The sequence below is a fragment of the Pollachius pollachius genome (genome assembly GCF_949987615.1).
Source record: "Pollachius pollachius genome assembly, chromosome: 6".
Taxonomy (NCBI): Eukaryota; Metazoa; Chordata; class Actinopteri; order Gadiformes; family Gadidae; genus Pollachius; species Pollachius pollachius.
In genome coordinates, this window is record NC_136939.1 from 3,340,513 (window position 1) to 3,356,215 (window position 15,703).

The window sequence follows — 15,703 nt, forward strand, 5'->3', positions numbered from 1 at the left end:
TGACTTCATGTCTGGGTCTGCTGCCAGAACATCTGGTTTCTGGTTCCCCAGAACATGGGAGCCTCGTCGTCAGCCAGGAGGTCCTGCCGCTTTGCACGCCGCAAAGTCCACCGATTAAACACTAATCAAACTTTACCTTTCTCCCTCTCTCTCTCTTTATTTCTCTTTCTTTCTCTCTTTCTTTTCTTTTCGTTGCAAATGATTTGGCCCTCACCTGGTGTTCGTCTTTCATTTGTATCCATCGTCCCTCCATCTTCATCCATCCATCATCCACCATCCATCATCCCTCCACCATCCTTCCATCCATCATCCATCATCCATCATCCCTCCATCATCCTTCCCTCACCCCTTCACTCCCCCTTCTCCATGTTCTCTCCCGGGTCTCTCCTTGCCGTTCGTCTTATGTTAACGGGACTCATGCCCTTATTACCCACAATCCTTTACACCTCTCATTGTTATGGGGTCCCCTGCCTCTCTTTCTCCCCCGTCTCTCCTCACTCTCTCTCTCTCTCTCTCTCTCTCTCTCTCTCTCCCTCGTTGTCCCCCTCCTCTCCCTCGCTCTCTCTCTCTCTCTCCCCCGTTGTCTCCCTCCTCTCCCTCCCTCTCTCTTCTTCGTTTTGTCTTCCCATTGTCCGGGCACCTCGTGTGGGCCGTGTGTTGCTGTGTGTGTGTGTGTGTGTGTGTGTGTGTGCACCATGTTGTGCTGTGTTTGTGTGTGTGTGTGTGCACCGCATTGTGCTGTGTGTGTGTGTGCACCTCGTGGTGCTGTGTGTATGTGTGTGTGTGTGCACCTCGTGGTGCTGTGTGTATGTGTGTGTGTGTGTGCACCGCGTGGTGCTGTGTGTGTGTGTGGCAGGTCGTGTGGACAGTCCGTTCTTCCGACAACAGCACAGCGTCAGCGAGCCCAGCTCAAGCCCCGCCCCTCGGGGCCCCTCCCCCCTACGCATACCGACGTTCACCGGTAGGTACAGGCCTGCGAGGGGCGGAGCTTAACCACCCCCAGTCCCGTCTCCTAGCAACCCCTCACCCCCCTAGCGACCAGCTGAAACTGGGGACAGACGACATTTTTCGTTTATTAAACTAAAGATCATTTTTAATAGTGAGAGAGGCCACACACAAAACGATAGATAAATCTTAACAAGTTTTTTGCTGTAGTTTGTGGCGAGCAACGTCTCAGTGCTTATATCAGAGCTAATGTCTTAGTGGTTGTATCAGAGATAGCGTCTTGGTGCTCATATCAGAGCTAATGACTTGGAGCTTGTATCAGAGCTAAAGTCTTGGTGATTGTATCAGAGCTAATGTCTTGGTGCTTGTACCAGAACTAAAGTCTTAGTGCTTATATCAGAGCTAATGTCTGAGTGCTTATATCAGAACTGAACGTCTTAGTGAATCGCTGTGTAAATCGTTTCCGGATGGTGACCAGGCTAGATCAGAAGGCTTCAGATTGCAGATTACCGAATCTGTAAAGATGTGCACACTACGAGATAATCGGTTAGATCTTCTCCACTGATGTCAGGAGTCTGTCCCAAGCACGAGGTTTCAACAGCTGATCGCACACCGAAATCTGCTCCATTATCCTCAATGTCAAATATGATATCATCCACGATATCTTGGCTGACATTAGGACATCGGCGATATCTCCCATACCCCAACCCCTTAGTTCCCCTACTATCCTACCCCTAGCACCAGTGTTTCAATCACTTCCTGTACGAACAACCTTACTTCCTGTTAACATGAACAGACACAGTATCCTCAGTATGACCCTGCAGAGTGGATCAGGCTAGGTTGCGCAGCTAACCAGCCAGGAGGTGATTGTGTTGTTGTGCTAGTTAGCCTGCGGCGTCGCTGTGTGTGCTAGCTGTTGGCTCCATGCTCCATCAGCTCTTCAGATGCCTCCTGCTCCTTCCTCACTTACTGACCTTGAATTATTATTCACGGAACCTAGAAGAAGACGACCACGAAGAAACACACTCTAACGTTCCTCCAGTCTCACCCTCTGCTTCTGTCTTCCTCACCTCCTCCTTCTCTCCTGCTCCTCCTCTTCCTCCTTCGCTCTAACCTCCTGCATGGACTTCTCCTGCCGACCGCTTCAAACGTGAGTGTGTGCGTGTGTGTGCGTAAGTGTGCGTGTGTGTGTGTGCGTGCGTGCGTGTGGCTGTGTGTGGGCTGCAGTACTGTCGTTGGGCCGGTGGTCTCGTGTGGCGTTGTGTGTTGTTGTGTGATGCTCTTTGTCTTCACGGAGTCGTCAGTGTGTATCGTGTTCCTGCGTGTTGTTCGTCACGTCTGTCACGTGTTTGGATGGCTTATCGACGTCGGGGCCTCACCTTCGTACCCCAAAAAATTCATCCGCTTGTGACCACAAAAGTCAGACGCCCCCACTTGTGATGTCACAAGTGGGGGTATCCACCCAGATGTATGATGGGTAGATTAACGCCGAGGGAAGAGTTCATCTGTCTGTGGTACACCTGAGTGGACACTCCCACTTCTGATGTCACAATCTGGTTCATCTAAAAATGGACTGTGTTGACTCATCAACATCAGACCTAGGGTTAACATAGGGGCCCTGAAACAACATTTTAGTTTGTTTAGTGTGTGAGGTACAGGGTTCGATCCCAATGACCTCATGCCTGCCCACATTGGTTGGTGCCAGAATCCCAAGCCCTACCTAGACTATAATGGCTGATCTGTGACGATGGCTTCTGGATAAATCCCATCTGTCAACAGTGACCACAGTCGAGTTCTTGAGAGACTTTAGAGACTTGAAGCATAGATCTAGATCTAGATCACATGTCAGCCTACTGACTGACGGGATGCAGGCTGGGAGGGCTGGCAGGTGTGGGAGGTGGCTCTGACGAAGCGGGATGTGTTGCCTAGGTGATGATGATGCTGCAGTGAGTGTGGACCGCGGTGTGACCCCCACCCCCAAGATGGTGACCACCCCTGAGCCGAGCCGAGCCGACGACGGTATGATACCCCCGACACGCCAACTCCAGCAGATACTTCTCACCACAGCAGGAGATAGTCCTCACCTCACCAGGAGATAGTCCTCACCACACCAGGAGATAGTCCTCATCTCACCAGGAGACAGTCCTCACCTCACCAGTCGATAGTCCTCACCACACCACGAGATAGTCCTCACCACAGCAGGAGATAGTCCTCACCACACCAGGAGATAGTCCTCACCTCATCAGGAGACAGTCCTCACCTCACCAGTCGATAGTCCTCACCTCACCAGGAGACAGTCCTCATCTCACCAGGAGATAGTCCTCACCACACCAGGAGATAGTCCTCACCACACCAGGAGATAGTCCTCATCTCACCAGGAGATAGTCCTCACCTCACCAGGAGATAGTCCTCACCACACCAGGAGATAGTCCTCACCACACCAGGAGACAGTCCTCACCTCACCATGAGATACATCAGTTGTAGTTTCAGGGTGCATTATGGGTAATAAATAGTGCACTATAAAGGGGACTGACTCCCTCGCCGTCCTCACAGCCTCGAAGCCGGAGCAGCCAGCTTCAGAGGCCACGCCCCCCAAGTCTGACGCCACGCCCCCAAGACCGGTCCAGAGCGTCGCCCCCCAGGCCCGCGACCCCGACCCCGCCCCCTGGGGCTCTGCGACGGACAGCCTGGTGGACGTATGGGACGCCGCCCCCGGCCCTGCCGCTGGCGCCGCCCCCGCCTCCCAGTCCACCAATCTGGTCGACCTGATGGGTGACATCACCACTGAGACTCCGCCCCCGCGCCCGCAGCCGCTGCTCAGCTTCGATGACATCATGGACGCGTCGCATTGCTCCGCCCCCGTTGTCGAGGACGAGCCCAGCAGCCTGGTGGACGTGGCGGGGATTGATCACATGACCCTCAGCTACCAGCATGCACTGCAGCACGCGGCGGGGGAGGGGCCTGAGGGGGAGGATGGAAAGCGACTGTTGACCAATGGGGAGACAGCGCTGAAGGAGGGAACCCAGGTGAGGGATGAGGCATGAGAAAATATTATGAATGAACTAATGACTACTACTAATAATGCTACTAATACTACTAATTAATGCTGCTAATTAATACCAATAATTAATGCTACTAAATAATACCACTAATTAGTGCTACTTATTAATACTACTCATGGGCACTGCTTGACTCAATCTGTTTGAGACCATTTAGATGTTAGACCACGCCCAGCTAATTTCTAACCAATCAGAGCATCTCTCCTCTTATTGGTTCGGAGGAATCCATCTTGCCTTACAATCCCATTCTTTATAACATTCAAAGGTGCTCCTTTAGTGCCCCCTGTAGGACGGCGATGGTATTACTCATTTAATGATTAAAGGAACGTTATTGACTTGGCTCTCACAGCAATAGGAGAACAATGCAGAAAAAACATTTAGGTTTGAAGAAATGTATGCGTATTTAGCAATAAAGATGAAGACTGAACATATAAATACACAGGACGAACTTTGAGAGGATTGAAGAACTTTATAACCTCCTCACTCTTGTCTGTCTGTACAGGCGAGTGAGGGCTACTTCAGCCAATCACAGGAAGACGAATTCGGCCAATCAGAGGACACCACAGCTAAGCCGACGCCTGTGTTCTATAACAAGCCACCAGGTGAACTCCGTTTTCTGATTTATGTCAAATATATATTATTATGTATAGGACACGTACACGTTACAATATGTTAGATATAATATGTATTATGGGACATTATATTTACTAAATTAGTATAACATTAGTAATACAATGCATCATACAATTTTTTTGTTTATTATTATGTAATAATAAAAACTAATGTGAATATGTGTGTTTTTATGTTTAATTTGTTTGTGTATGTGCGTGCGTGTGTTCTCAGAGATTGACATCACCTGCTGGGACACAGATCCTGTGGATGAAGATGACGACTAGCCGACCAATCAGGGGCAGCTGCCAGACCAGGAAGAGGAACAAGTGCATCGTTAGGAAACTGTTTTTTTTTTTTACAAAACACAAAAAGTAATAAGTCTTGCATCCTCCTCTGTATAATACCCTAGAAAGAAACTAACATTAGCCCCCTGGAAAGGTTTGGAGTTTCTGTTTAAGGAAATATGGGTTTAAGAAATCTTGATTTATTTGATAATTTCTGTTTTCTATTTTTCTGCATTTGATATTTTTATTTATTGTTTTGAATGTGTTGCTGCAGATATATGAGCTGGAAGCTGGGAATCCTTATTGAAGTGTGTGAGTGCTACGCTATGGAGCTAAGCTAGCTAGAGCTACGCTATGGAGCTGAGCTATCAAGAGCGATAGTCAGCTAGAGCTACTGTATTTAGATGAACTAGCCCTGGCCAGGGCTAGCCAGAGCCACAGCCAGCTATAGCTGAGCTTGCTGAACCATACATTAGCTTAAGCTAAAGCTTATTTATGGCTTTATACAGTAGGTTTAGCTGTATCTCTGGTTAGCCCAGCCCTATACAGTAGCTCTCACTTTTTAGATCTAGCTAGCAGTAGCTCCAGCTAACTGTAGGTCTGGCAAGCTAGCTCTCTGCCTCAACAGCATTCATTCTCTATTAAATTAGGATGCTGTTAGCTGCTTCCATCTGTCTTGTTCATGTACGCTTTTATTTTGAAACCCAATTCCTCTATTTCCTTTTTCTGTCTGTTGCTACGGAGACAGAATAGATACTAGCTGTCGATCCCCACTCATGCGTTACTAACTCGTTACTACTAACATGTCAACATGTTGAGTTACTTTTGAAACATGTCAGGCGTTAGGGTCCGAAAGAGCGAGGGAGGGAGGGTGAGGAGAGCACTGAAGGGGTGGTGATGGTGGTAGGGCTTCAAACTAAGACTTCCTTTACATTCTATACATCTCAAACCAGGTCAGTGTAATGCCCGGTGTTGGGGAACCCCTCTACTGTAGTGGTTTGACGTAACTGGTCGTTTCAGTTGGTAGTTGTGCTACCACGTGACCTTTTGTCTAAACTCCACCCACCTCCACCCGACCGGGGGATGAAACAACCAACGCTAGGCCTGTGAGGCTGAAGTGCTGCCTGCAGTGTTCGCTTGATGCTTCAGCTCCTCCCAGCCTAGCGGGAGGCCTCGTATGTTTGTCTGGCATACTTACCGAGTTCATGCCGATTTGTTAAAGAAGCACATCCTGTCACCCCAGGAGGTCACAGGAAGGAGCAGCGGAGTCTCGTACACTTAACTTCCTGTCGGGATGAGTGCTCCAACCGATGGATCTCTTGTGTTATTTTGTGGTGTTCTGTGTGAAATGCAATAATACCCATATTAATAAATATACAGTAAGAGCACTGAGGCTAGACAGCTGGGAACTCATAGTTCCGCCTCATTATTTGGGCAATAGGGCTCCCTCATTGGTGCAGCTGATGATAGCTGGAGTGGCTTTGTCTCTGATTGGTGGAGCTGGAGCTGAGGTTTTTCTTTCTGGTAGACCAGCATGTATCTTAAGGTATTTAAACAGTCTTTAAAGAATTTATTTAAAGAGTGCCTTGAGGAATTTGTCCTTTCTAGTATTCATTCATGAAAAAGAATGACTCGTAGAACGAATCACGACAACTGAAATCCTATTCTGCCCGAGCCAAATCCTATTCTGCCCGAGCCACCGAAGCTATATCAAATCGTATGTTGACACGTTCCTCATTAGATGTCAGCTGCTGTACTATTTGCCTATAGTCGTAGTATTGACAGTATTCGACTATAGTTCTACTAGTATTTGACTATTAGTACAACTAGTATTTGACTATAGTCCTACTAGTATTCGACTATAGTCCTACTAGTATCCCACTATACTTCTGCCTCGTTACTGACCCGTTGAAACCATCCTGATCAGTTTCTGATCAGCATTCCAATAAATCTCCAAGGGCTGATTGATCCTCCACTCCTAGGGTTCTGAACGATGGTTTCAACGGGACCGACCTCCGAGATCAGAAGGTCCCAACAAGGCCACCTCCGGTCTTCACTCACTCCTTTAATTTCCTCTTCTTAGCGACAGTACTGTTAGTATTTCATACAGTAGCGACGTAGCATTGCAGCTAACGCCTTGTAGCACTTTCCCTTCTGTGAGGTCTAGAGTTCGGACACAGTGGCGCAGCTCCTGTCAATAAGGGACGCTGCGTCGCGTCACCGAGGGATCGTCATGTGGTCGTTATCGTAGGCTTCATCTGAGTCCTCCCCAGGTTGCGGTGAAGGTATGTTTACCCGGTGTGGACGGTTAGTTCCCGCCTTTTCCTCTGGCTGGCTGTTTAGAGTGAAGTGCAGAACCAGAGCTGAACGAAGTACAACGACAGCAGGCAGGGCTCTCTATCCCAACAGGAACCCCCCCCCCAGGACCCAGGTCCCAAGCTGGTCTGCACCCTGTTGTCTCAGACCCATCCTATTACTGACCCCTGACCCTTGACCCCAGGCAGGCAGCGGGCACAAGGCTTCCCCTGCGCTCCGGAACCACCCCTCTGGAGATCCAGACGTTCTGATTGGATCAGACTCACCTGGGCCACGAAAGCAATAACCCCCCTAAAAAGAATCAATAACGACACGAATAGAATCCAATGAAAAATGTAAATAGCTTTGATGGGCTGCTTTATTAACCGTTGTAAATGTAAGTATTATTCTTATTATCTTATGATTCCTTCTACCTGGGACACAGCAGAGGGGACCGAAAGGTTTGGTCATTTGTTTTGGGGACAAGTCTAGAGGGAACACCTAGTGCGTGCCTCCTGCTAGACTTCCTGCTGCTCTGTGTTCATCCAGTCGTCTCCTCGTAATCTACTGTACAAAGTCTAGAAGTAGGGATATAATGGAACCTATATTTTAATATTTAATCTGCTAGCTAGACCAGAGGCTGGGTGCGTAGCCTAGGCCATAGGCCTCCTCCGTGGTAACCAACGGCTACCTGGTTGCTATGGGAGATTACTTCTGTCTGAGACCCCCCCCCCCATCCCATCCTCCACCATCTGCAACCTGTTACACACACACACACACACACACACACACACGACTGCATTACCAACAGTCTAAACCTCATTTATAGTCGCCTTGTGTGAACTCAGACCCTCACACATGCGACTCTAAATGAGCATAACAGTACTACACCTACTACTACCACTACTACCACTTCTACTACTACTAGAAGAATAACAGAGCTCCATACCTCTACTCCTCTCTATTTATGCTCTCTTTCTCTCTCTTGCGCGTCGTGCTCTTTTCTATCAGTCTTTTCTAATGACTTCCTTTCTGTCTGTCTGCCGCCCGCTCTCTTTCAAACAAGCACACGATGTTTTGACTCGCTGATGTACGTTAATAAAAGACGTTAGAAAAAAAAAACAGGTGTCGTCTCGTCTCTCGTGTGAATTATCGGTCGATGTCCTTGTCAATCAATCAATCATCGATCCTGCGTCCCGGCGGCTGAGCGGTGGGTCTCCATAGCAACAGATCCCCGCCTCCTGCAGTGTGATTGGTGAATAGGAAGGAGACGTGCGCTGTATTCTAAAGGCTGATTTGAAAGTTACCCCGGTTAAAATCCCACTACTACAGTTTAGATAATGACAACAAACTTGTTTTGTTGCACAGACGTACAGAAAGACAAGTCGAGTTAAACACCTAAGTCCGGTTGTTACGTGAGTAAGAGCTTTGAAACCCTTGTTTGTCTGTTTGTTACGCGAGTTAGAGCTTTGGTCACGATACTGTTGTCTCTGGGTAAACTGACCGCTCATCGCCAAAGGTTTCACCAAAGCGAACGGGACAGAAATCTTCGAGATTGCAGCTTTAAATGAATAACTGAATGATTATTTGCCGTTGGTGTGTAGCACATAAATCATAAATGTTCCTGAGGGACTTATTCAGGTCGTTATTTACCTCTGCATTAAATCCTAGTCTATGTCCTCACCCATGAAGCATGGACATCAAGACGTGATAGTAACATGGTTCCACTTTTAATGCCTTTACAATTACAAAATGCACAGCAGCTCCGCGATCTTCAGTGAAAACCCTCATTGTGTACTGGTCTGGCCTATCAGGTCTGTCCGACCATCTGGGCCAACCCACTCCCAGACGGTGATGGCTGACAGCTCCTCTCTTCACCAGAACATAAGCACTATGAGGTCCAGCTTGAGATCCCACATGGCACTACTGCAGGAGGCTGGTGCTGAGGCCAGACGTAGACAAGCTGCAGTCCCTTTTAAATTAGTTAAATGGATCACTTAGTTTGTACACATAGTTTTTTATTTTATTTATTATTTTATTTTTTATAATTGTCAAATGGGTTCGTAAGAAAATAAAAACCTCCATTTTCATCCTTATCTGGGTGGCTGGAAGGCAGGTCCAAGGCAGTTTGTCAGTGAGTTCAGAAAATCCATCCCTGGCGAAAAAGCCCAACAGTCTGGTGAAGGCTGCTGATGCTTATCACTTAATACAAGCAAATCCGGATAGCACTGTGACCTGTTACCACATCATCGCAAATTGAGAACCTATACAGATGAAGATGTGGTCCGATGACCAGGAACAGGCATTCCCTCGGGGGGCTGGATCAAACGTCCTCAGCTCCAGAGGAACGAGGGGGGGATCAGAACCCAATGACCAGAGCCTGGTCAGGATGGAACTAAGTTCTCCACAGAGACTGTGGACTTCCTGTTATATCCGTGCGGGTGGAGCCCCTCAAATAGCTGTACTCATGCCCAGCATGGCGTACCCCCTGGGGAGCCCACGGCCTGTTATATCTGTGATGAGGGAGCCCCTCAAACAGCTGTACTCCTGCCCAGCATGGGGTACCCCCTGCGGAGGCCACAGCCAGAGTCCAGTCCATTCCCCTCCTGAACCGCGTGGAGCTCCTGGAAGCCTGGCATCCCGATCACCCCGCTGAAGCCCAAGAACTCAGACTGAGTCCTGGCCTCCGGCAGCAGGCCTCTGTGGTCCATGTTGTGGCTCAAGTCCATGTTGGACAGGAGCTGACCCAGACCGTCCCAGTGCCGGGCCGAGGGCAGCTGGATCAGAGAGCAGTAGCCATGTTCAGGACTCGGTGCCGGAGGTTTGCTGGAGACCGACTGCAGAGCCAGCTCGGGGTCCCGCCCCTGGAGCTCCCGGGGGGAAAGGGGTGGGGCTCGTTGCTGGGGGGGCTTCAGGAAGACGGCCCTGCCATGTAGGGGGTCCGCCAAGACCTCGTTGTAAGATGGGGGGGGATCATCCATCAACACTGCCTCCTCATAGCAGGGGGGGTTCCGGTCTGAATCTGTCGAGAGAAATTCAAAAGTCAAGTCATTTTCAATGCATTAAGTGTGCAAAAGTAACATCCTTCGCATTCAGAACTAGTGTTAATAAGTATTCTGGTCATTTTTAATCTGGGACGCGCACATTCGGTAGGCAAACTCTGCAACCAGGAGGGTCAATGGTCAAGAGAAGATATACTGCTCTCTGGCCTCTCCTTATCTTTCATTTTCAGACAAAACCTGGTCAGGTGCAGTGGTCAGGTAGCAGAACCAGGGGTCAGGTGCAGTGGTCAGGTAAAGCAGTCAGGTAGCAGTGGAGAGGTAACTGTAGCAGTGGTGAGGTGTAGTGGTCGGGTTGCAGTGGTCAGGTGCAGTGGTCAGGTGTAGTGGTTGGGTTGCAGTGGTCAGGTAGCAGAACCAGGAGTCAGGTGCAGTGGTCAGGTAGCAGAACCAGGGGTCAGGTGCAGTGGTCAGGTAAAGCAGTCAGGTAGCAGTGGAGAGGTAACTGTAGCAGTGGTGAGGTGTAGTGGTCGGGTTGCAGTGGTCAAGTAGCAGAACCAGGGGTCAGGTGCAGTGGTCAGGTAAAGCAGTCAGGTAGCAGTGGAGAGGTAACTGTAGCAGTGGTGAGGTGTAGTGGTCGGGTTGCAGTGGTCAGGTAGCAGTGGTCAGGTGTAGTGGTTGGGTTGCAGTGGTCAGGTAGCAGAACCAGGGGTCAGGTGCAGTGGTCAGGTAGCAGAACCAGGAGTCAGGTGCAGTGGTCAGGTAGCAGAACCAGGGGTCAGGTGCAGTGGTCAGGTAACAGAACCAGGGGTCAGGTGCAGTGGTCGGGTCACAGAAGCCGTGGTCAGGTAGCGGTTGTGGTGGTCCAGTAGCAGTGGTCAGGTTACAGGTGCAGTGATAAGGTGAAGGCTGACCAACCAGTACCTGGCAAGGTGACCCAGTGGGCCTCCGGTAGCGTCAGGGGGCCGTGGCTGGGCGAGGAGGGGCACAGCGGGGGACAGAAGGCGGGGAGCGGGGGTGGACACTCGGCGGGCTCCGTCTCCATGGTCCTGAGACACTGCTCCCTCAGCCGCCGCTCCTGGCCGCTCTTGAGCCGGCGACGCAGGGCGCCACAGAGGCAGCACAGCACCACCACCAGCGCCCAGAGCAGCCAGAACCCTGTGAAGCAGGCCAGGAAGGTGGAGGTGCCCTGCGACATCCCCATGTCGACCACACCGCGCTCAGGAGGGAGGGGCGCACGGAGGCTTCACCCTGTGGTACAGGATCAGAGGATGACAGGGTTAGTGCTCAGACGATGACGGGGTTAACGATCTGATGTTGGTAGGGTTAGTGTTCAGACGATGACAGGGTTAACGATCTGATGTTGATAGGGTTAGTGTTCAGACGATGACAGGGTTAACGATCTGATGTTGATAGGGTTAGTGCTCAGACGATGACAGGGTTAACGATCTGATGTTGATAGGGTTAGTGTTCAGACGATGACAGGGTTAACGATCTGATGTTGATAGGGTTAGTGTTCAGACGATGACAGGGTTAACAATCTGATGTTGATAGGGTTAGTGTTCAGACGATGACAGGGTTAACGATCTGATGTTGATAGGGTTAGTGTTCAGACGATGACAGGGTTAACGATCTGATGTTGATAGGGTTAGTGTTCAGACGATGACAGGGTTAACGATCTGATGTTGATAGGGTTAGTGTTCAGACGATGACAGGGTTGATGATCTGCTGATGACGGCGTTGGCGATCTGATGATGACAGGGTTGGTGGTCAGCCAGTGACGGGGTTAATGATCAGACGATGACAGGGTTAAGGATCACCCGATGATTGAGTTTATGATCAGACAACGCCAGAGTTAAGGGTCAGACGATGATATGGTCAATGATATGACGATTAAGGGATTAAAGATAAGACAATGAAGCGGTTATGGCCCGCGATGGCAGCGATACAAAAATCCACTGCAATGGTATAATTTCCTTCTGCAGCGCCTGCCAGAAAAAGCTTGGTCACAACCAGAAGATAAATCCAGCTGATGCCATTTTTCCTATTCTCTTGAAGTACATAAACTAAATTTATTTAGTGATGACTGAAGCTGTTTGAGGAGAGGTGACCCTCAACAACAGCTGAAATTGGAGGGAGGGCTTCGGTATTCTGTTATCCAAGAGCAGGGTGGAGATCAGGAGGAGTCAGGAGAGGTCAGGGTGCTGGTCCTTTTGACCTCGGGTTAGGAAGGTTACAGGGAGAGGGGCGCCCTCTCATGGCGGGGGGAGGGAGGAAGGATAGGAAAAGGCGGACAGTGTTGACGTAGTGAACCTGCTTCCAGAAACCAACGAGGGGACTTTGGGCGAAGAAATATGAAGCTGCTTCAGATTTGCCTAGTTGGAACCAGGCATAGTACTACTACTTCATATATACATTGACGCAAAAAAAAACAAACATGATATGTGGATATTACGCACTCATGACGGTCACAAAGCAGAACAAAAACTCAAAGCCAAACTTACACCTCCACTCGAATCAAGAGACGATGGACCACTATTGGACATTTGACATCCGTTAAAATAATCGTTCTGTTACTCTCCAACTACAACCGCGTCCAGCTTTAGCCAGGCTATCTTTGAATGCCGTGATCAACTCTTTCTCCTCTATCAATCCTCCATTCCTCAATGCACTTTAAAAGTGAGGCTCAGTGAATATAGAGACAGATGTGGGATACAGGTGAGTAAAAATGATCCTGTGTTTGGGGCGGACGTGCAGAGCGCTTCTCAGCTCGTGAAGGGGAGGCAGAACGCGTCTCAGCTCGTGGAGGCAGAGCGCGTCTCCGCTCGTGGGGGGGAGGCGCTGCTTAGACGCGTGTTGCCCCAGTGGCGTTGGAGACCCCAGGAACCCGTCAATCTCTTAACTCGGACGTCTGATCAAACCCCACGGAAAACCACGTCCTTGTTAACACTGTACGGTCTCACATCACGAAGGAAACGTACCTGCAGCTGTTTTGGCGAGCAGAGATCAGAATCCCAGATGAGCGCTCTTGTTCATATCCAGCAGTATGTCAGCCTGTATTATTCTATATATGCGTATTGTTCATATCCAGCATTAGGTAGCTCTATATTCATTCTAGATATTGTTCCTATCCAGCCAGGCGCGCGCTCTGTCACGACACGGCGCCGCTCTTTCTTCTCTGTTTCGGTCACGAGCCGCGCGTCGTGCTGTGAACACCGTTTGGAGAATGTTGGGTTCACCTTGGCAACCTGGCCACTCCCCCCTCCTCCCTGGTAACCTAGCAACCCGTCCCCTCCCATTGCTCCCTGGCGTCGCGGGGCCGGACAGAATACTAATCAAACGCAGAGTGGGGTTTCCCAAGGATGAGTCGAAGCTGACGTCATAGAGGATAGGGTGTCAGTAACCTGTGTGTCTCTCTCTCTCTCTCTCTCTCTCTCTCTCTCTCTCTCTCTCTCTCTCTCTGTCTCTGTCTCTGTCTCTGTCTCTCTCTGCATTCCCTGTCTGTATGAATGATGACCCTGAACAGACAGCCCTGCCGTCTCCCTGTCTGTCTGCCAGAGGTCTGGGTCTGGGCCCAGAATGGGCTGATGTACGATGCTGACAGCAGGACCCACAGAGTCCTGCTCCGTATTTCACAGACACAGCGGCGTCTGAAACATTGTTTTATTGTGTGTCTGTCACACACATACTAAACGTAGGCTTAGTGTACAGTTTGTGTGTGTTTCTTCATGCCCAACTAGTGTAGACGTTTCTACAAAGCATTCCCCTGAGCATCAAGTGAAGCTGCCTTACGTCCCACCTCCTCCCTCCCTCCCTCCCTAGACCATCAGAGAACTCCTCCCTCCCTCCCTCCCTCCCTCCTTCAGACACCTCCTCCCTCCTCCCCCTGGACCTTCAGAGACCTTCTGCCTCCTCCCTCCCTCCCTGGACCTTCAGAGACCTCCTCCCTGAGACAGCAAAGGAGGTGACAGCAAAGGAGGTCACGGTAGATAAAAGAGATGACTTGTAACTTGGGGAACAGAGAAGGCCTGTGATACTGACCTGAGGGGCTAAAGTGTGATGTATGAGTCACTGTTACAGGAAGTGCTGGTGATGACACAGGAAGTAGTATTTGTGACTCAGGAAACGTAGAATAACAGCTTCATTGTGGGAGTAGAAGTCAGGGAACCTGACTTAATGTGAGAGTGTGTGTGTAATTGTGTGCGTGTAAGCACACGGTGTGTATGACTGTAAGAAAGTCTGAAAGTTTGTTTGAGGTCACCGCTGTCCGTGGGCAGAGAGACATATGTCACATGACTAATCTGTGACATAATACTATTTACACACACACACACACACACACACACACACACACACACACACACACACACACACACACACACACACACACACACACACACACACACACACACACACAGGAGTTCATTGTATTAATGTTTTCACTTCAAGGACACAGTGACTTCTCCCTCTCCTTATTCTTTCAACTCTCCAGCTCTCCTTCAGTCCTCTTTTGAATCTCTTTCTGTCTCTCTCTTTCTGTCTCTCTCCCTCTCTCTGTCCGTCTCTCCCTCCCTCTGTCTGTCTTTCTCTGTCTGTCTAACCATTCTCTGTCTATCCATCTCTCTGTCTGTCTCTCTCTACCTCTCCCTCTCTGTCTTTCTCCCGCTCTGTCTCTCTCTTTGCCTCTCTCTCCTGCTCTGTCCCTCTCTCTCTCTCTCCCTCTATGTCACTCTCTCTCTCCTGCTCTATCCCTCTCTCTCTACCTCTATGGCTCTCTCTCGCCTGCTCTGTCTCTCTCTCTCTCTCCTGCTCTGTCTCTCTCCTGCTTTGTCCCTCTCTCTCCCTCTGTCCCTCTCTCTATCCCTCTCCCTCTCTCTCTCTCTCTCTCTCTCTGTCCCTCTCTCTCTCTCCCTCTCTCTCTCTCTCTCCCTCTCTCTCTCCCTCTCTCTCTCTCTCTCTCTCTCTCTCTCTATCTCCCTCTCTCTCTCTCCCTCTCTCTCTCTCCCTCTCCCTCTCTCTATCTCCCTCTCTCTCTCTCTCCCTCTTTCTCTCTCTATCTCTATCCCCCCCCTCTCTCTCTCTCTCTCTCCCTCTCTATCCCCCCCCTCTCTCTCTCTCTCTCTCCCTGCCTCTCTCTCTAGCTCCCTCTCTCTTCTATTATAATAAACAAACATTTACCTTGCAAAAGCAGACATTTGCATATTCTGGATTAATAGAGCAAAGCACCTCGCTGTCTCTCTCTGTCTCTCTAGGTTAAAGTTTATTTTTTTGCCATGGAAAAGGTACATTGACATTGGTAAAGTACAAAACTAAAATAAGATACAACATAAATAAGAAATAACACTCTGTCTTTCTCTTTGTCTGTCTCTGTCATTCTCTCCGTCTGTCTTTCTCTGCGTCTGTCTCTCTGTCCTTCTCTTTGTCTATCTTGCTGTCTCTGTCTGCAAGCACAGATGTTTGTCCTGCATCTGCTGACATCATCGCCGCATTGTTGAAGGGTTGTTATGGT

General features: G+C 49.6%; 2 protein-coding genes across 2 annotated transcripts in view; one reads left to right on the forward strand and one right to left on the reverse strand.

The window, feature by feature from the left end:
• dbn1 (drebrin 1) overlaps positions 1–8,277 on the forward strand; it is a 9,998-nt gene extending 1,721 nt beyond the window's left edge. The window contains exons 2-5 of the mRNA XM_079738680.1: positions 2,875–2,964; positions 3,499–3,971; positions 4,507–4,606; positions 4,848–8,277. Of these exons, the coding sequence (XP_079594806.1) occupies positions 2,928–2,964; positions 3,499–3,971; positions 4,507–4,606; positions 4,848–4,900 (663 nt within the window). The 5' untranslated portion in view covers positions 2,875–2,927 and the 3' untranslated portion in view covers positions 4,901–8,277. The remainder of the gene's footprint in view (positions 1–2,874; positions 2,965–3,498; positions 3,972–4,506; positions 4,607–4,847) is intronic.
• Positions 8,278–9,726: 1,449 nt separating this feature from the next.
• prr7 (proline rich 7 (synaptic)) lies at positions 9,727–11,398 on the reverse strand (the record flags this gene model as incomplete). Its single annotated transcript, XM_079737812.1, has 2 exons — positions 9,727–10,217; positions 11,119–11,398. 2 exons carry the CDS (start codon positions 11,396–11,398, stop codon positions 9,727–9,729), a joined length of 771 nt encoding a protein of 256 aa, XP_079593938.1.
• Positions 11,399–15,703: the final 4,305 nt, after the last annotated feature.